The sequence below is a fragment of the Hemitrygon akajei genome, chromosome 27 (assembly GCF_048418815.1).
Source record: "Hemitrygon akajei chromosome 27, sHemAka1.3, whole genome shotgun sequence".
NCBI lineage: Eukaryota > Metazoa > Chordata > Chondrichthyes > Myliobatiformes > Dasyatidae > Hemitrygon > Hemitrygon akajei.
The window spans coordinates 48,158,546-48,179,128 of NC_133150.1; the positions used below are offsets into that span (position 1 = coordinate 48,158,546).

The 20,583-nt window shown below is 42.9% G+C and overlaps 1 protein-coding gene across 1 annotated transcript; it reads left to right on the forward strand.

The window, feature by feature from the left end:
* The first annotated feature begins 1,121 nt into the window (after nt 1-1,121).
* Nucleotides 1,122-19,042, forward strand: LOC140717369 (coagulation factor IX-like). Its single transcript, XM_073030884.1, has 5 exons — nt 1,122-1,278; nt 4,037-4,197; nt 9,133-9,157; nt 13,652-13,777; nt 18,701-19,042. The coding sequence occupies exons 1-5, from the start codon at nt 1,212-1,214 to the stop codon at nt 18,874-18,876; spliced, it is 555 nt and encodes a 184-aa protein (XP_072886985.1). The 5' UTR covers nt 1,122-1,211; the 3' UTR covers nt 18,877-19,042.
* Nucleotides 19,043-20,583: the final 1,541 nt, after the last annotated feature.

Here is a 20,583-nt window from a genome sequence, read left to right on the forward strand (position 1 = left end):
CACTTAGTGTATTTAAGACAGACGTTGACAGGTTCTCGATTAGTCAGGGCGTGAAAGGTTATGGGGGAAGCAGGATAATGGGTTTAAGAGGGAAATGGATCAGCCACAATGAACTTGTGGAGGAGGCTCGATGGGCCGAATGGCCTAATTCTGCTCCTATGTCTTATGGATGTGGAGGGTGCTTAGTGATGGATGCTGCCCTATTGAGGTACCTTCTCTTGAAAATACCCCTGACAGTGGGGAGGGTTGTGCCCAAGATGGAACTGGCTGAGTCGACTACTCTCTGTAGCCTTTTTCGATCCTGTGCATGGGAGCCTCCATACCAGACTCTGTGTGAACCAGTCAGAATGATTTATCAGGAGAAATCTGTAATATTACATCATCATCAGCATTATACGCCGTGTTGTATGGCGTGGACCATCATGGTCTTCCATCCATGACCATGATTGTTCTTCGCTGATCTTTCTACAGAAGTGCTTTGCCATTGTCTTCTTCTGGGCAGTGTCTTTACAAGACGGGTGACCCCAGCCATTATCAATACTCTTCAGAGATTGTCTGCCTGGTGTCAGTGGTCGTATAACCAGGACTTGTGATCTGCACCATCCACCACCTGCTCCAGTGGCTTCACGTTACCCTGATTTGAGGGCTAAGCAGGTGCTACACCTTGCCCAAGGTGACCTGCAGGCTAGCAGAGGGAAGGAGTGCCTTACAGCAAGTTTGGTTGAAACGTATCTCTACCCCACCACCTCAATATTACTTCAACATTGTTACAAAACTTCGTATAAATCCACCTAAAATCAGAAAGTGCCACAGATACCAAGCAGTAAATGAATCTTGCTTCTGATAAGTAAGTGCCACAAAGACTTTTAAAGAACAATTTTGCGCCATTGGAACAATCTCAGGACCAGTGTGAGAACATGAAACCCAACCCATTATAACTCCCAGACACAGCCTCATTTCCCACGCAGGAAGCAGGGCATATGCCTTTGACATGTGTCCAAAAGTCTACAGTGTTGAAATACCTTTTACTGGAATTGTTTTGTCAACTTAATACCTTTGTGACCTTACTGACTAGTTATTTATTCACTAAGTATTTGCAGTAAGTAAAAAATTGTGGACTCAATTACAAATGATGTATAAACCATGCAAAATAATTTCATATGATTACCTCTGTGTCTGTAATAGACTGAGGAAAGCATTTTGAAATTAGAATGAATGAAATTTTGAAAAACAGAGGAATCTTCCTCCTTCTCTTTCTGACGGGCCAAGTGCATTGCGGTAAGTAATTCCACCCCTGATCTATTTAACACTTACCGGGATAAGTTCTTAGGGCACAGAGTTACTAACAACTACAATGAATCGGAATCAGAATCAGGTTTATTATCACTGGTATATGTCATGAAACTTGTTGTTTTGTGCCAGCAATACAGAGCAATAAATAATATACCAGTAAACTGTAAATTACAATAAAAAACAAGTAAGTGGTGCAGGGAAAGAGCAAAAATGGTGAAGTAGTTTTCATGGGTTCATGAACCATTCAGAGACATGCTGGTGGAAGGGAAGAAGCTGTTCCCAAAGTGTTGAGAGTATGTCATCCAGCTCCTTTGAAGATGGCACTTCTGTCATTAAAAAAAAGTCTGAAAGTCACTCTTGATTTCTTCATCTAGGTGGGTCTGATAAGCCTGAGGGTGGCTAACTTATTTTCTGGTTCCAGGGGCCCTCCTGGGAATGAGGAGGCCACTGTGTGGGGGGGGGGGGGTCAGTAAATTCTTGAGCAAATGAGGTGGGTAGTGATTGATGCAGTGGAAGGAAAGATGTTGTTGTGAGTGGCTAGTGCACCACTCACCCTGGGCTTCTATGTGCCCTCAAGGTTCTCAATGCTATACGACTATTCCTTCACCAATCAGAGTGCTCATGGACCAGCATTCAGTGTCAGTGGGGATATGGCATTTCTTCGAGGAGGCTTTGACAATTTCAAAGAACACAGAAGAGCATGAGTGTGGGGTGGAGATACGTCTCTACCAAAGGAGGTGTAAGGTGCTCCTTCTCTCTACTAATCTGCAGGTCACCATTGGGCGAGGAGTAGCACCTGCTTAGCCCCCCAGATCAGGGTCACGTGAAGCCATGGGAGCAGGTGACACCAGGCAAACAATTTCTGATGACTAGTAATCATGGCTGGGGTCACCTGTCTTGTAAAGAAGGCAATGGCAAACCACTTCTGTAGAAAAATTTGCCAAGGATATTCGTGGTCATGGATGAAAGATGATGATTGGCCACGTCATACGGCACGACACATAACAAATGAAAGAATGAAAACATGGCAGCACAGTACAACCCCTTCGGTTCATCATGTTGCACTAACCATGTAACTTACTCTCAAATCAATTTAATCCTTCTTTCCCACACTCCCCTCCAATTTTTCTATCATCCACCCACCTGCCCAAAACTCTCTTAACTGTCCCTAGTGTAACTGTCTCTAGGACCACTCCAGGCAGCACAGCCAACACTCTCTATGTGACAAACCTTCCTCTGATGACCCCACTATACTTTCTTCAAATGACCTTAAAATTATGACCACTGGTATTGGCCATTTCCATCCTGGGAAAAAGTCTTTGGCTGTCCATTCAATCTATGCCTCTTGTAATCTTATTCACCTTGATTAAGTCACCTCTCACCCTCCTTCACTCTAACGGCTCTGTGGTATCAAATCCAGTCTCCCCTCCTGAAGTTAACAGTTCACACACAGCTAAAGCTGTATGCATCATCCAGGTGAAACTGCAGAGCAAGGTGAGGGTGTTGAACAGCCACAGTTTGGTACCGCAAGGACTAACTTCGGCTGGGCTGCTTCCTAAGAGAAAGGTGATACCTGTCTCCTGGCAGACAGTCAACACTAGCTCACACAGGTGGTAGGTGAGGCCAAGATGTGTTGGCGCCAGGAATTAAAGTACTTCTCTGAATTTATTGTGGTTTTTGCCAAAAGTACGGGGCAGCTTGGTGGCTCAATGGTTAGCAAAACTCTTTCGACCCCAGTGATCACCGATTGGGGGGTGATTCCCACCACTGTCCGTAAGGAGTTTCTACGTTCTCCCTGCGACCATGAGGGTTTCCTCCAGAGTCCTTCCACATTTCAAAGACGTATGCTTTGTGTATTTGATATTTCAATGATATTTGGGTAATTTTGTACGTATATCATTTAGTTAAGCAGTGTTGTTCATTTAAATAATTAGTTACAGGTTACATGTAAAAATATGTTCATTGCTTACATCATCACACTACCATGTGATACACGTGCGTCTCGCTTAAAGTAAAGATGAAGTTACACCCATATTCCTGGACTACCGGGTCTCCATGAATTAATTTAATGTTTTAAAGTTACAAAATGGAACAGTACGGTGTAGGGTTAGTAAGTTGTGGGCATTCTATGTTGGTACAGGAAGCGTGGCGGTACTTGCAGGCTGCTGCCAGCACCACCCTCCAACCGTGTCAGTGGCTTACGCAAATGACACATTTCACCGCACGTTTTACCTTCTCAATGGATGTCTGACAAATCGAGCTAATCTCTTTCTAAATGTTGTTTTGTGTACTCTCCGTGCAGATCATATCGTTACTGAAGTGGTACAAAAGCAGAGTGCAAATGAAGTGTCACAGTTACAGAGAAAGTGCAGTGCAGGCAGGCAATAAAATGCAAGATCCTAAGGAGGCAGATAGTGAGGTCAAGACTCCATCTTGTCATACTAGGGAACCAATCAAAAGCCTGATAACAGTGGGGTCGAAGCTGTCCTTGAGCATGGTGGTAGGTGCTTTCAGGCCAATGGGAGACGGGAGAGGAGCGGATGTCCAGGGCGTGTGGGGGCTTTGATTCTGCTGGCTGCCTTAGTGAGGCAGTGTGAAGTGTAGACAGAGCTCATACAGGGGAGGCTAGTACCCATGATATTCTGAGCTGCGTCTACAACTCCTTGTAGGTTCTTGCGGGTCACAGGCAGAGCAGTTGAAGTAAATGTCCAGCACACAGCCTGCTAATCTGCCTGTCATTCAGTTTTCCAGCAGAAATCGCTGGCCAGCAGTTTCCTGTCCCGTGTGCGCAGGGCCAACGTTGGTCTTGAGGAGCTGGTGGACAATAACCTGCAGAGGGAATGCTTTGAGGAAACCTGCACTAAGGAAGAGGCTGCGGAGTATCTAAATGATGAGCAGCAAACTGTGAGTATTCTTGCTCAAAAATACCACGCAGTTCAATAATTCCTCAGACATCATTAATTCCACACACGTTGATAATTCCTCTCATTCCTCACAGGACGATAATTCCTCACATGTTGATAACTCCTGACCCGTCAATAATTCCTCTCAGATCGATAATTCCTCATAGGTTGATAGTTCCTCACAGATCAATAATTCCACACATGTCAGTAATTCCTCCCAGGTTGATAAATCATCCCAGATCGATTATTCCTCACACGTTGATAATTGAATTGAATTGACTTTATTCCTTATATCCTTCATATACATGAGGAGTAAAATTCTTTTACGTTACTCTCCGTCTAAATGTGCAATGTGCAATTTATAGTAATTTATAATAAATATTATGTACAACAGGACAGTTAATATAACAGAAATATAATTGTATCAGTATGAATTAATCAGACTGATGGCCTGGTGGAAGAAGCTGTCCCAGAGCCTGTTGATCCCGGCTTTAATGCTGCAGTACCATTTCCCAGATGGTAGCAGCTGGAATAGATTGTGGTTGGGATGACTCAGGCCCCTAGTGATCCTTCAGGCCTTTCTTCACCATTGTCTTTGTAAATGTCCTGAATAATGGTAAGTTCACATCTACAGATGCGCTGGGATGTCTGCACCACTCTCTGCAGAGTCCAGCGATTGAGGGAAGTACAGTTCCCATATCAGGCAGTGATGCAGCCAGTCAAGATGCTTTTAATTGTGCCCCTGTAGAAAGTTCTTAGGATTTGGGGGCTCATACCAAACTTCTTCAACTGTCTGAGGTGAAAGAGGAGCTTTTGTGCCTTTTTCACCACACAGCCGGTATGAACAGACCACGTAACATCCTCGGTGATGTGTATGTCAAAGCTGTTCACCCTCTCAGCCCCAGATCCATTGATGTCAATAGGGGTTAGCCTGTCTCCATTCCTCCTGTAGTCCACAACCAGCTCCTTTGTTTTTGTGACATTGAGGGAGTGGTTGTTTTCTTGACACCACTGTGTCAGAGAGATGACTTCTCTGTAGGCTGCCTTGTTATTATTTGAGATAAGGCCAATCAATGTAGTATCATCAGCAAATTTAATTAGCAGATTGGAGCTGTGGGTGGCAACACAGTCATGGTGTACAGAGAGTAAAGGAGGGAGCTTAGGACACAGCTCTGAGGGGCACCAGTGTTGAGGGCCAGAGGGGCAGAGGTGAGGGAGCCCACTCTTACCATCTGCTGGCAATCTCCTCACACATCGATAATTTCTCCCAGATGGATAATTCCTCACATGTCAACAGATCCTCACACATCGATAATTCCATGCAGGCTGATAATTCCTCACAGGGCGGTAATTCCACACACCGATAGTTTCTCAGACATCGATAATACCTCATACATAAATCCGCGCACAGCCATCAATCCACGCGGGTCAATAACTCCTAAGACATCAATAATTTCTCCCAGATCGATACTTCCTCACAGGTTGATAATACCTCAAACGTCTATAATTCCTCACATGTTGATAACTACTCACAGGTCAATAATCGCATACATGAGAATAATTCCTCATGTTGATAATTCCTCACAGGTTGATCATTCCTCACAGGTCAATAATCGCATACACGAGAATAATTCCTCAATATGTGTCAGTACTTCTACACACATTGATACTTCCTCACACATTATTAATTCCATATACGTTGATAATTCCTTACAAGGTGATAATTCCATACAGGTCAATAATTCCTCAGATGTCAATAATTCCACACATGTTGAAAATTCCTCTCATGTCAAAAATTACTCATGAGTTGATAATTCCTCACATGTCAATAATTCCTCACACATCAATAATTCTTCAAACATCGACAATTCCTCACTCTTTGATAATTCCTCAGAGTCGATACTTCTACTCTTGTCAACAACTCCCCACATGCCAATAACTCTTCACACTTCGATAATTACTCACACGTCAATGATTCCTCACAGGCCAATAATTCCTCCTTCATCTATAATCCCTCACACATTCCTCACTCATAGGTTGATAGTTCTTCACATGTTGATAATTTTCAGATGTCGAGGATTCTTTACATGTCAATAATTTCTCAGACATTAATAATTCCTCCAACGTCGATCATTCCCCAAATGTTGATAATTCCTCACAGATCGATAAATCCTCACTGGTCAATAATTCTTTACATGTTGATAATTCTTCAAACTTGGATAATTCCTCACATGTCAGTACTTCTACACGCATTGATAATTCCTCACAAGGTGATAATTCTACATATCAATAATTGCTCACACATTGATAATTTCTCACACATTAATAATTCCTCATACATCAATAATTCCTCACAGGTTGATAATTCCACACAAGTCAATAATTCCTCCGGTATCAAAAATTCCTCACGTCGACACTCCTCACTAGTTAACAATTACTCACAGGTTGGTCCCCACATATCCCCCTACTTTTGTGCACAAACACTAATCTTCACATCACATCACATCCACTACCCTCATCCACCCTCCAACTGCAGCACCACCCCTATAGCATCCATCCAATCCCCTCACTTTGCTCTCACTCCCCTATCCATTACCCCACACCTATCCCCAAACTTCTCTACCAACCCCTCCCCACTTTACTCCAGCCCCACTCCTCCACCAACCTAACTTGCCCTCTGATATCACCAACCTGACCCGCCTGATGGGCTGAATGACCTAATTTTGCTCCTAAATCTCATGTACTGTAAGACCGTAAGACTATAGGAGCAGGATTAGTCCATTCGGCCCATCAAGTCTGCCAAGTCATTTTATCATGGCTGATCCATTTCCTTTTCAACCTCATTCTCCTTGTATCCTTTCATGCCCTGACTAATCAAGAATCTATCAACCTCCACCTTAAATATACCCAATGACTTGGCCTCCAGCCACCTGTGACAATGACTTACGCAGGTTCACCATTCTCTGGCTAAAGACATCCATCCTCTGTTCTAAATGGACATCCCTCTATTCTGAGGCTGTGCCCTCTGGTCCTAGACTCCCCAGTATAGGAAACATCCTCTTTGCATCCACTCTATATAATGATATAACAATTACAGCACGGAAACAGGCCATCTCGGCCCTTCTAGTCCATGCTGAACGCCTACTCTCACCTAGTCCCACTGACCCGCACTCAGCCCATAACCCTCCATTCCTTTCCTGTCCATATACCTATCCAATTTTACTTTAAATGACCATACCGAACCTGCCTCTATCACCATAGGCCTATAGGCCTTTCAGCATTCAATAGGCTTCAATGAAACTCCCTCCCACCCCATTCTTCTAAATTCCAGTGAGAAAAGGCCTTGTACTTACTCGTGTATAGAAAATCAAGGTCTTTTAAGGAGACTCTGTTTGGCTATGTGCAGGGCAGGTCATGTCTTACAACCCTGACTGAGACTCTTGAGGAAGAGGTGAAGGACAGCACAGAGGATGTCAGTAAGGAATTTGACAAGGTGTACATGATCCAGAGGGTGAACTTGCATAGGATCCAGAGGGATTTGAATTGTTTTATTCCAGACGCTGTGGATCACTAAACCAAATTATGAGAAACATAGAAAGGGAAAACAGTCAGAGTATTTTCCCAGGGTAGAAATGGGTGGTGGGGTGGAGATACATCTCTACTAAAGGAAGTATAAGGTGCTCCTTCCCTCCACTAGCCTGCAGATCACCTTTACGCAAGGTGTAGCACCTGCTTAGTCCCCTGATCAGCGTCACGTGAAGCCATGGAAACAGGTGATGGATGGTCGTATGAACAGCTGGTGCATATCACAAATCCCGGTTATGTGACCACTGACACCAGGAAGACAATCTCTGAAGAGTATTGATAATGGCTGCGGTCACCCATCTTGTAAAGACACTGCCCAGAAGAAGGCAATGACAAACCACTTCTATAGAAAAATTTGCCAAGAACAATAATGGTCATGGAAAGATCATGACTGCCCGTGTCATACAACATGGCACATGTGGAATTTGTTGCCACAGTTATCTGTGTAGGCCCAGTCATTGGGTATACTTAACATAGACCTTAATAGATTCTTGATTCGTCAGGGCATGAAGGGTTATAGGGCAAAGGCAAGAGATGGGGGCTGAGAGGGAAATGGATCAGCCTTAATGAAATGGCGGAGCAGACTCAAAGGGCCAAATGGCCTAATTCTGCTCCTATATCTTATGGTCTTTTGACCTTTTGAATGAAGAAATGTCAACTACCAGAGTTATAACTTTAAGGTGAGAAAGGGAATTTTTGAAGCGATGTGCAGGACAAGTTTTGTACAGAGGTAGGTGCCTGGAACATGCTGCCAAAGGGTGAAGGGGTGGTGGAGAAAGAATGATGGAAGTAGATATGATAGGCATGTTTGAGGCATATTTAGACAGACACATAAACAGATGGACGTGGAGAGATATGGACCATGTGCAGACAGAAAGGATTAGACTAATTTAATTGGATTAATTAGAACGGTTAGTTTTATTTGTCACACATACATCAAAGCATTGAACCATACAGTAAAATATCTAATTTTGTGTCAATGATCAATACAGTCCGAGGAAGTGCTGGGGGCAGCCCACAAGTGTTGTTATGCTTCTGGTGCCAACGTAGCCTGCCCACAACTTACTAATCTTAACCCATACGTCTTTGGAATGGGGGATGAAACTGAAGTACCCAGAGGAAACGTATGCAGTCAGTGGGAGAATGAGCAAACTCCTTACAGACAGCAGTGGGAATTGAACCCTAGCCTCTGGCATTGGAAAGTGTTGCACTATCCGCTACAACACCATGCCATCGACTGCATATCGCAGGTTATTGAACTTGGGCATCAGTCTGTGGGGTGAATAGCCTTTTCCTGTGCTGTATGCTACTATGTTCTGTGTAAATGATAACTGGATGCTTTGTTTTACAGGAGCAATTCTGGAAGGCGTATAAGGGTATGTGTTCTTCCTTTATAATTCAGCACATAGTCTGAGATGGACTATAATAACAAGAGGTGAAATATTGTTATTTCAGAAGACAGAAGCCAGAATAAATAAGTGGGGGAGGGGGAGGGGTACAAGATGGCAGGTGATAGGTGAGATCAGGTGAGGGGGAAGGTAGGTGGGTGGGAGAGGGGGATGAATTAAGAAGCTGGGGGGTGATAGGTGGAAGAGGTAAAAGGCAGAAGAAGAATGAATCTGATAGGAGAGGGGGATGAAGCGAAAAGCTGAGTGGTGATAGGTAGAAGAGCTAAAGGGCTGAAGAAGGAGGAATCCAATAGAAGAGGAGAGTTGACCATGGGAGAAAGAGAAAGAGGAGGGGGCACAGAGGGAGGTGCTAGGCAGATGAGGAGAACCAAAATGGAGAATGGAAAAAGAGAGAAGTGGAAAGGTGGAGAAATTATGGGAAGTTAGAGAAAATGATTTTGACTATATGTGAAATATTGCGTATGTTCATTGCTACGTTATTAACACTGCCCAACTTTGGGCCACTTACTGTTAAAACTGTAGCTGTTTATGTGTGGTTCTTGTGTTTTGGAAACAAAAAATAATTGAAATGAAAACAAAGGATCTGGTAATGCAACTCTTAGTTCATTTTTTACTTTAAGCAACACACGTACAAATGGCGTGGTGGTGTGATAACGTATGCCATTTACATGCTTTTACAGACAACCCATACATTATGTAATCAACAAATACTTCATCAAACAATATATTACTTGAATATTACTGAAATTTTAAATACACAACAGTTCTCCACTCTGTACTGTGTAGGGTTAACAAATCAGTTCATTACTCTTGCTGCTGGTGCTGTTTGCTGATGATGTAGCAGTCACAACCCACACTCTGCAGCACCTTCAGAGCCTGATAGATCACTTTCTGCAAGGAATTTGAGACTATCAGCCTGAAAAACACAAATGTCTTGGGACAAGAGTTGGAGGCACCACCAGTCATTGCCATTGATAACTACAAACGTTCATCAGTTCACACACCTGGGGTCCATCATTGGTGACAACCTCTCCTTGGACGCAGAAATCAACAAGTGCATCAGGAGGGCTGTAACAAGTCTTGCCTGCCTCACCACACTAGTCTGGGAGAACTCCAGACCCTCAGTCAAAACAGAGATTGCAGTGTACAATGCTTGTGTTACTAGCACACTGCTGTATGGCAGCGAGATCTGGACAACATACACTGAACAGGAGAGAAAGCACAACTCTTTCCACTTAATGAGCCTTTGTTACATATTGGGCATCTCCTGGAGAGACAGAGTACCCAATGTTGAGGTTCTCTCTTGTGCTGGCCACCCTAGCACATACACCCTGCTCAGGTTGCACTGGCTGGGGCATGTTTGCCACATGCAGAATGGCTGCATCTCAAAGGACATTCCCTATGGTGAGCTGGTTTCAAGCAAGAGATCCACTGGCTGCCTGCAACTGCATTATAAGTACGTCTGCAAATGGAACATGAAGGCATTGGATGTCAACACTAAGTCTTGGGAGGAATTTGCTGCCGATCACACAGATGGACAAGCACCCTGAAACAACACCTTAAGTAGGTGAGGAAAAATTCCTGAAAGTGGCTGAAGACAAATGAAACGCTGCATCTCCAGCAGAGCTGAGACCACTTAAAGATGCGACCTTTGCAAACAGACACTACCACTTTTGCCTTGGTCTCTTCAGCCCCAGACAGTGCTGCACCAACAACATAGACAGATAGGATGTAATATCCATGGTCCATCTCGACCAGTGGAGGGCCACCGTACTGCCATCTGGGAGGAGGTACAGGAGACTAGAGGCAAACACACAATTCAGAAACAGCTTCTTCCCCTTGTCCGTTTATTATAATTTTATGTCTTTGTTCCGTGCTGCTGCCACAAGACAACACATTTCATGTCAAATAGAACAGTGATAATAAACCCGATTTTGATTCCAATTCCCATTCCCTTTCTGATTCCCATTCTCATTCTGATTTCGATTCTGATTCTAATTCTGATTAAGGATGAACTGAAGGTTTCAATGTTGCTTACTTCAGAAGGGAAAAATTAAATTGTAAGGTAATGAATGCTCAACTCATTAATTTAAGTAATGCTGGTAAATTTTAGTTATTACATTTATTTCTTGCTTTAAGAATATAGTTCAGTTGTGGTTTCCATTGGGATGTGCAGGCACCTTGAGAGTTTATTGGGGTAATGACACAGTTGGTGAACTAATCCTAACATACCCTGCAGGTAGCTGGTTGGATTGGAGTCCACAGACCCAGTACTGAGTAGAGATGGCAGAAGTCGGCAGTGCATCTACCATTCTGGTTGGACATGGAGACTGTATTATTATTTATTTTTACCTCAACAGTGGTATCTGTCCCAGATCACAAAACCTTGATCTTGGTTGTACAGGAAATCCTACCACTAACGTTCCCTTTAATTTTTTGGGGTGAACATCTTTCCTGCTGTCAACATTACCAGATTTGAAAAAAAGGATTTTGTGCTTTCCCGGCGACTAACTTCTTCTCGGGTTTCCAGCCGGGTACGGGTATTGATTATAACCGACGTTTTGATGACAAGGTCTGCCATCTTCATCAGGGATGACGCCTGTGAGTGTCCAGTCAGGTGGTATTTATTCCCCCCCCCCCGAGGTCCACTCCTCTTGACTGGTTAGTCCTCATCCACTCGGGTTTCTGCTCTCACACCTCGTTTACAATTGAATTCTAATTGCTACCTAAGAGCGACACCTTCCTCTTTGTTAAAATTCTTTTCCTCTAGTTTTATTTCAAGGTTTGTGGATGGTGTTAATCTGGTATTTCCTCAGGACCCTAACGATCCTTCCAGAAACCGTGGAAATAGAGGGAAGACAGGGGTAGCGACAGGTTCCTCCTCGTCGTTCGGTTTCCGGGTTTAGTCCCTACCAATCAAGAAGGACGGACTCCGGAGGGGTTGGTTGGGAAAAATACAAATACCACCTGTCTAGACAGGCATCGTCCCTGATTGAGATGGCGGAGTCGGTTATAATCGATACCTGTACCCGCCTGGAAGTGCGAGAAGAGTTTATTCAGTATCAGAACTGACTTCCAAATGTTCATGCTCTCTGTACTCTTGTGAAAGTTTTCAAAATCGTTGGTTACTTATTAATTTCCAAAACAAAGACAAAATACTGACTATGTAAAGAGTGTAACTGTGATCTGAGTGAGGTAGATCCATTTGCAAAATCCCCCATCGTGTCTCTCCAATACGTCGGATCGGATGGTGACAAAGCAAGATGAAGCTCGTCCTCAGTTACGGGATCATCTTGTTGCTTCTCACTGGCTGTCACACGAATGACGGTAAGTATCAATGAACTCTCAGTGCAACCCGTTCCTCCCGTCTGTACATCTCCTCCAGCTGACGGTGTTCCTCCCACGGAGGTGACTTCGGGCGAAGGTTGTTGATAGGAATTGTCAGATAATAGCTTGAGACTTCTGGGCTCTCCTCATCCCTGGCAGATGATCAAAGTTTCCTCTAATTTTTTTAAAGCTGTGCGGACCAACCATTGCTCTAAGCAGGAAATGTTTACATGGCCTGAAAAATACACAGCACTTTAAATATTATTTTATTGTAATATGCACACTATGAATATTTAGAATGAAAATTGAAAAATCACATACTTTTGATTTTATTTATTAATTGATGGGTATGATGAAATACAGTACAACAAGGAAAATCTTCCATGTTTCATAAACTTTTAAACTTAGATGATATCGGTATTTGGCAGACTGGTGGTTTATTAACAATGAGCTACTATACTGTCTTCTATTCTGTGCTTAATGTTACAATTTGTAACAGTGTTGTAACTTGAAACACTGATTATGTAAATATGTTGAAGCGCTAAAATGTTTCAAAGTAAAATTTGTATTATTTAGAAAATTTGTGGATTGTATTCATTAACACAAAATTAATTACAGGCTATTTCACAATTATATTAACATAGGTTTCAAAATTATACTAGCATGATTTCAAAGCTATATTAGCTGCATGGCAACAAAGGGGATGTGCATGGGATCATTGCAGTTATTGTGCAGCCATGCACCCATGCATTCTTAGAAGGAACCATGCCCATCACCCACATCCCTCTGGATTGAGAATTCTGATGAATAAAGAACGTTATCCTTAAGTGATGTGTGATAGCACTGACCTTCATTCAGAACCCCCTAATTCTCTCACTAGTTCTACCTGTTAATAGAGCAGGAAGGTGTCACTAAGATCAAATAGTTTCATTGGTAGACAAAGGGCCGAATGTCCTCTTCCTACTTCAGTTTTTCACGTTATAGAATATAGAACAGGAACAAGCCCTTCAGTCTACCATGTCTGTACTGACCCCGATGTCAATTTAAACTGTTCATCCACCTGTACATGATCCATATCCCACTGTTCCTGGCCAAATATCTGCCTCTGATGTTCTTATCTTCTTTCACATGAAGTCAATGAAAGGCGGGAACACGTTGCTCCTGGGAAGGTGACGTCAACTGCTGTGTTAGAAGCAAATACCTCCACAGAGGCGGACAGACTGCCAGTGTATCATCCCGAGTTCGACTGGTCCAGCCTTGGTGAGTCTCCTCGCCCATGCGTGTAGATGAGGAATGGTACAGGAGGGAGGGTTTCAATTCTTCCCTCACACACACCAAGACTTCTGTTCACTACAATCTGAATCAAATGACAAAGGTCGATCAGATGTCTGGATCGAAGCCTGAAGTTCGATTGAAAGTCTGGATCGAAACCAAAGGCTTATCAAAAGCCCAAAGGTCGATCAGAGGTCCAGATGTAAGTCTGTAGGTCAATGAGGTCTGTACCTCAGTTTGTGGACTCACTGATTAACATACTCAGAAGACATGAGTAGTAATTTCTGAACTATTGTTTACATTTAAAATATGGCGACGCAGAAGTGTAGCGGTTAGTGCAACACTATTACAAAGCCAGCGACCTGGGTTTAATTCCCGCTGCTATCTATAACTAATTTGTATGTTCTCCCTGTGACTGTGTAGGTTTCCTCCAGGTGCTTCAATTTCCTCCCACATTCCAAAGAATATGGGTTAGGGTTGGCATACTACGTTGGCACCGACAGTCAAAGTCAAGCAACTGTATTGTCAAAGTATACCTAAGTCACTGTATACGACCTTGAGATTTATTTTCCTGCAGTATGGTGACACTCGTAGGCTGCCCCGGCACATCCTCAGACTGTGTTAGTCGTTGGCACAAATGGCATATTTCACTGTATGTTTCAGTGGACATGTGGCAAATAAAGCCAATCTTATTTTATAGTCTAGCCTTTCTTGTCCGCCCCCATACTCCTGATATGGAGTTACAACCCAAAATGTTGACTTGTATCTTTGCCTCAGGCTCTGAGTATCTTTCCAGAAGATTACCTTTCGCTGGAGTCATTGACTATCTTAGGGGTGAAGATCGCCACCTGATGATGATGACCAAAGTGGAACTGACACCAAAATCAGATCAGCCACTGAATGGCGAAGCAAAATTGAGTCCATATAGGAAGAGAATTAGGCCATTCAGCCCATTGAATCTATTCCACCATTCTATCATGGCCGATTTATTATCACTCTTCTAAAAGGGACATCCTTGTATTCTGAGCTGTGCCTTTTGGTCCTAGACTCCCCCACTATAGGAAATAGCCTCTCCACATTCACTCTGACTAGACCTTTCAATATTTAATGTTTCAATGAGAGACAGTAATAGAATCATAGAAAAATACAGCACAGAAAACCGCCCTTTGGCACGTTTAGTCCATGCCAAACTATTTAAACTGCCTACTCCCATCCACCTGCAGAAGGACCATAGACTTCCATGCACTCATCCAAACTTCTCTGAAACATTGAAATCAAGATTGTATACACATGACTGGGAACTTGTTCCACACTCTCACAACCCTCTGAGTGAAGAAGTTTCCCTCTCATGGTCCCCTTAAACTTTTCAGCTTTCAACCTTAACCCATGACCTCTAGTTATAGTCCCACCCAGCCTCAGTGGAAAAAGCCTGCTTGCATTTACTCTATCTACAGCCCTCATAATTTTGTATATCTCTATCCAAATCTCCCTCAGTCTTCTGCTTTCCAATGAATTAAGTCCTAACATATTCAATATTTCTTTATAACCCAGGTTATCCAATCCCGGCAACATCTTTGTAAATTTTCTCTGTACTTTTTCAACTTTATTTACATCTTTCCTGTAGGTAGGTGACAAAAACTGGATACGATACTCCAAATTAGGCCTCACCAATGTCTGATACAACTTCAACATAACATCCAACCTCCTGTACTCAATACTTTGATTTATGAAGGCCAATGTGCCAAAAGATTTTGTTATGATCCTATCTACCTGTGCTGCCTCATTCAATGAACTATGGACCTGTATTTCAGACCCCTTTGTTCTACCGCACTCCTCAGTGCTCTTTGATTGCCCATCATTCTTCTAAACTGCAGCACATACAGGCCCACAGTCATCAAACAGTCCTCATACATTAAACCTTTTATTTCCAGGGCCATTCTCATGAACTTCCTCTGGACCCTCTCCAATGTCAGCAGAATATTTTTTAGATAAGGAGCCCAAAACTGCTGACAATACTCTGAGTGTGGGCTCATAATAAAATGAGGAATGGGACCAACAATCTTCCTCAGATGGTGGCTGCCCTGATCAGTTCCTTTCAGCCAGAATTCCCCTCACTCACTCTGTCAACTAAACTGAGAGGTAAACCTTTGTGGACAAGGCAGCCAAGGAGTTAAGTGTACAGAGATGTCAGACTGAGTGTACTCTAACCTGGACATTGGTGGAGCATTATAAGTTGACCCATTGAACAGTGGGAAAGAATGCAAAGAATACAAAAGTTTCCCTTTAGAACAGAGATGAACTGGAGTTTCTTTAGCCAGATGGTAAATCTGTGGAAGCCGTTGACACAGACTGCTATGTATAACAGTCATTGGGTATATTGAAAATGGAAGTTGATAGGTTCTTGATTAGTCAGGGCGCCAGCAGAGAAGGCAGTAGGATGGTGTTGAGAGAGATAATAAATCAACAGTGATGGGATGGTGGAGAAGATTCGATGGGCTTAATGGTCTAATTCTGCCTCTGTGTCTCATGGTCTGACTATTCTAAGCCTTTGACTCCTCTGAGCACAGAATGAGACAACAAGCTGAAGTGTAGAAAACAAGTCTACACTGGTGTTGGAAACTTTGTGCTTATTGTTCTGGTATAATTTTTTCCCTTTTTTCATAATGGAATGCTAAATGTTTGTTAGCTAATGGTCAGAGAAGGACTGGTAATTTTTTTTTCTTTCTTTTTTTTTCATTTTTCATTTTCATTTCCTCTTTTTTTCCTTTTAAAAAAAAATCCTACAATGGAATGCAATAAGTTTGTGAGATAATGGTCAGGGGAATTTAATGTTCATAGTACTATGTGAGGTTGTAGTGGTGAAAGGGGTGCTGGAAGGAGACTTTCTGGAAGAGAAGTATTTGGTGCACATGAATGATGCTCTGTTCCATGACCATGATTGTTCTTGACAAATTTTTCTACAGAAGTGGTTTGCCATTGCCTTCTTCTGGGCAGTGCCTTTACAAGATGGGACACGCCAGCCATTATCAATACTCTTCAAAGATTGTCCGCCTGGTGTCAAGTGGTTGCACAACCAGGACTTGTGATATGCACCAACTGCTCATACAACCATCCACCATCTTCTCCCATAGCTTCACGTGACCCTGATCGGGGAGCTAAGCAGGTGCTATACCTTTCCCAAAGGTGACCTGCAGGCTAGCGGAGGAAGGAGCACCTTACACCTCCTTTGGTAGAGATGTATCTCCACCCCGCCACCTAGATGATCAGTAGATGGCTGTAATACACCTTACGGAGGTCTGCCTACCACCATTAAACGTAACTAGAAAAGAAGAAGTTCAGTAGTTCAGCCCAAACATCAGAATGGAATTGAAATGTGACCTCAGTGACTTTGATGGTGGGATGACCTTTGGTGCTAGATCAGAATTTGCTGATCTCCTGGGATTTTCACAATGTACACTTAGTGGAAACTTTATTGGAACACCTGTTCACCTGCTTATTAATCTAATCACCAAATTCTGTGGCAGCAATTCAATGGATAAAAACATGCAGCCATGGTCAAGAGGTTCATTTGAGAGCTTGTGGGATAGAAATGCCCCTCATATAAATGTTTTCCAAGCTTAACTTGCTCCTCCCTTCATGACTCTGAAAACAACAAGGATCATCTTTTACACAAGAAAATCTGCAGATGCTAGGAATCTAGAGCAACACACACAAAATGATGGAGGAACTTAGGAAGTCAGGCAGCATCTATGGAAATGAATAAACAGTAGATGTTTCTGGCTGAGACCTTTCTTCAGATCCCTCTGAGGAATTCTCTGTTCATCTGCAGAGAAAGTTATTTCTTTGCTTAGAAAATGCAGCAAGTGCTGTAGCTGCTCATTATAGAAAAGATATAGAAGCTTTACAGATGGCGCAGAGGAGATTTACCAACATCCTGTCTGGATTAGAGGGCATGTCTTATAAGGAAAGGTTGAGCGAGCTAGAGCTTTTCTCTTTGGAGCAAGAGGATGAGAGGTGATTTGATAGAGATGTACAAGATGGTAATAGGCATAGATCGAGTGGACAGCCAAAGACTTTTTATGAGGGTGGGAATGGTTAACACAAGGGTGCATAATTTTATGGTGATTGGAGGAAAGTATTGTGGGTATGTCGGAGGTAAGTTCTTTACACAGACAGTGGTGGGTGTGTGGAACGCCCTACCAAGGGTGGTGGTAGAGACAAATACATTAGGCACATTTAAGAAACTCTTAGACAGATACATGGATGATAAAGGAATGGAGGGATATGCAGCAGGGAAGTGCTGGACTAGGGGTTCTCAATCTTTTTTATGCCATGAACCAATACCATTAAGAAAGGGGTCCATGGACCCCAGATTGGGAATCTCTGGGTTAAACTGATTTTAGAGTAGGTTAAGAGCTGAAGGGTCTGTACTGTAATCTCCTATGTTCTCATCTGGGTTTAATGCTGTGGCCATCAGGTAGAAGGTACAAGAACCTCAGGACTTGCACCACCAAGTTCAAGAACAGTTACTGCCCTTCAACCATCAGGATCTTGAACAAAAGAGGATAACTACACTCATCTACTGAGATGGTCCCACAACAAATGTTCTCACTTTAAGGACTCTTTATCTTGTTATTTCATGCTCGTTATTTATTGCTATTTACTTATATTTGCATTTGCACAGTTTGTAGTTTTCTAGGCTCTACTTGCTTTTTCATTGATCCTGTTTACAGTTACCATTCTATAGATTTGCTGAGTCTGCCCATAGGAAAAGGAATCTTAGGGTTGTATACGGTGACATATATGTATTCTGATAATAACGTTTACTTTGAACTTTGTAGTTTGAACCTGAGCTTTAACCATTGCTCTTTAAGAGACTTTACTGTTCAATCTTCTCTTCCCCATGCTTAGGAATAGACTGGAAGAGGTGTGACCTCTCTTCCATCCTCACCTTCCAAAGGAAAATCATTGAAAAGCAGACAGAAGTTGTCAAGACTCGCCAGAACCTGATTAAGTTTACACAGGAAGTCATTAATGAGGTGCAAAACGTCCTCATCTCCATGCCAAAGGAATGCGGTTGTCAATGAACATCAAATGTGTAATTTGAATACAAACTCAGCAGGTTAATTTCAGTTTCGAGTATGCAGAATAATATACAGTCAAACATCAGCATTTTGCCTTTGTGATGAAATTTCAATGCTATATAAAATTTCAGTTACCTGTCGCACTGGAATAAAATACTTGTCATACTTACTAGACGGCGTCACAGAAATTGAATGGAAACTAATGGCTTACTGGGGAATCAAAAAGTAATGGACACAGATTCAAGGTGGGGCAGCCTGGTAGCTTAGTGGTTAGCACAATGCTTTAGAGTACCAGCAGCCTGGGTTCAATTCCCACCTGTAAGGAGTTTGTATGTTCTCCCCGTGACCACATGGGTTTCCTGCACGTGCTCCGGTTTCCTCCCACAGTTCAAAGACTGTATTAGTTGGTAGGTTAATTGATCATTGTAAATTATCCCGTGATAAGGCTAGGGTTAAATCGTGGTTTGCTGAGCTGTGGGGCAACGTACCTGAGGGGCAACCACTTCACACAGAGGATGGTGGAATGAGCTACCGGAGAAAGTAGCTAAAAGCAAATGAAATTCAAATTAAAGTTAATTTATTATCAAAGCACTGTTCCCTCTAAGCAGCAGTGGTGCGTGGCCGCGCAGTAACAGAAATGCTCCCAGGCACGTATCCCTCATTGCCATGCAGATGGAATTTTGTTTTATTAAAGAGTCGCTCAGTTTTCAGGCCATGTAAAAATTACCTGCTCAGAGCAATAGTTGGTCCACACAGTTGTCAATAACAATTAGAGGGAATGTTATATTAAAGTATGTATATACCACCAATCTTACCCTGAGCTGATTGTTTTCTTGAAGCCTTCACAATAATTCAAAGAAATATAATAGAATCAATGAAAAACTACACACAAAGACTGATAAACAACCAATTTGTGCAAAAGACAAATTATGCAAACACAAAAATAGAGGTAGATAAGTGAACTAACAAGCATGAGAAAGTCTGGAGATGTTGGAAATGCAATGCAACACACACAAAATGCTGGAGGAACTCAGCAGGTCAGGCAGCATCTATGGAATGGAATAAACAGTTGATGTTTTGGGCCAAGGCTTCTTCAGGACTGGAAAGGAAAGGGGAAAAGCCAGAATAAAAAAAAAATGGAGAGCAGGTGCTCAACAAAGCAGTCCCCTAATTTATGATGGGCCTCTCCAATGTAGAGGAGGCCACATTGGGACCACTGGGCATAATAGATGACCCCAGCAGATTCTCAGGTGGTGTTGCTTCACCTAGCAGGACTGTTTGGGGTCCAGAATGGAGGTGAAGGAGGTGGTGTATGGGCAGGCGTAGCACTTTAGTTGCTTGCTGCTGGGAGGGAGATCAGTGGGGAGGGACGAATGGACAAGGTAATCACGGAGGAAGCAATCCCTGTGGAAAGCAGAGGATGGAGGTAAAGTGTTTAGTGGTAGGATCCCTTTGGAGATGGCAGAGGTTGCAAAGGATGATGTATTGGATGGTTGATGAGGGCATGAGGAACTCTATCACTGTTAAGGCAGCGGGAAGATGGGGTGAACACGGATGTTTGGAAATGGAAGAGATACATCAGTAGTAGACGGTGGGAAACCCCGTTCTTTAAAGAAGAATGACATCTCTGATGTCTTGGAACAGAAGGCTGTGTCCTGGGATCAGATGTGACGGAGGTGAAGAAACTGACAAAAAAGGAATTGCATTTTT

Excerpts from the sequence above, each read along its gene's own strand:
- LOC140717369 (XM_073030884.1), top strand. The coding sequence starts at position 1,212 with ATGAATGAAATTTTGAAAAACAGAGGAATCTTCCTCCTTCTCTTTCTG. Across the intron at positions 1,279-4,036 it reads GACGGGCCAAGTGCATTGCG|TTTTCCAGCAGAAATCGCTG; the intron begins GTAAGTAATTCC and ends CCTGTCATTCAG. Across the intron at positions 4,198-9,132 it reads TAAATGATGAGCAGCAAACT|GAGCAATTCTGGAAGGCGTA; the intron begins GTGAGTATTCTT and ends TTTGTTTTACAG.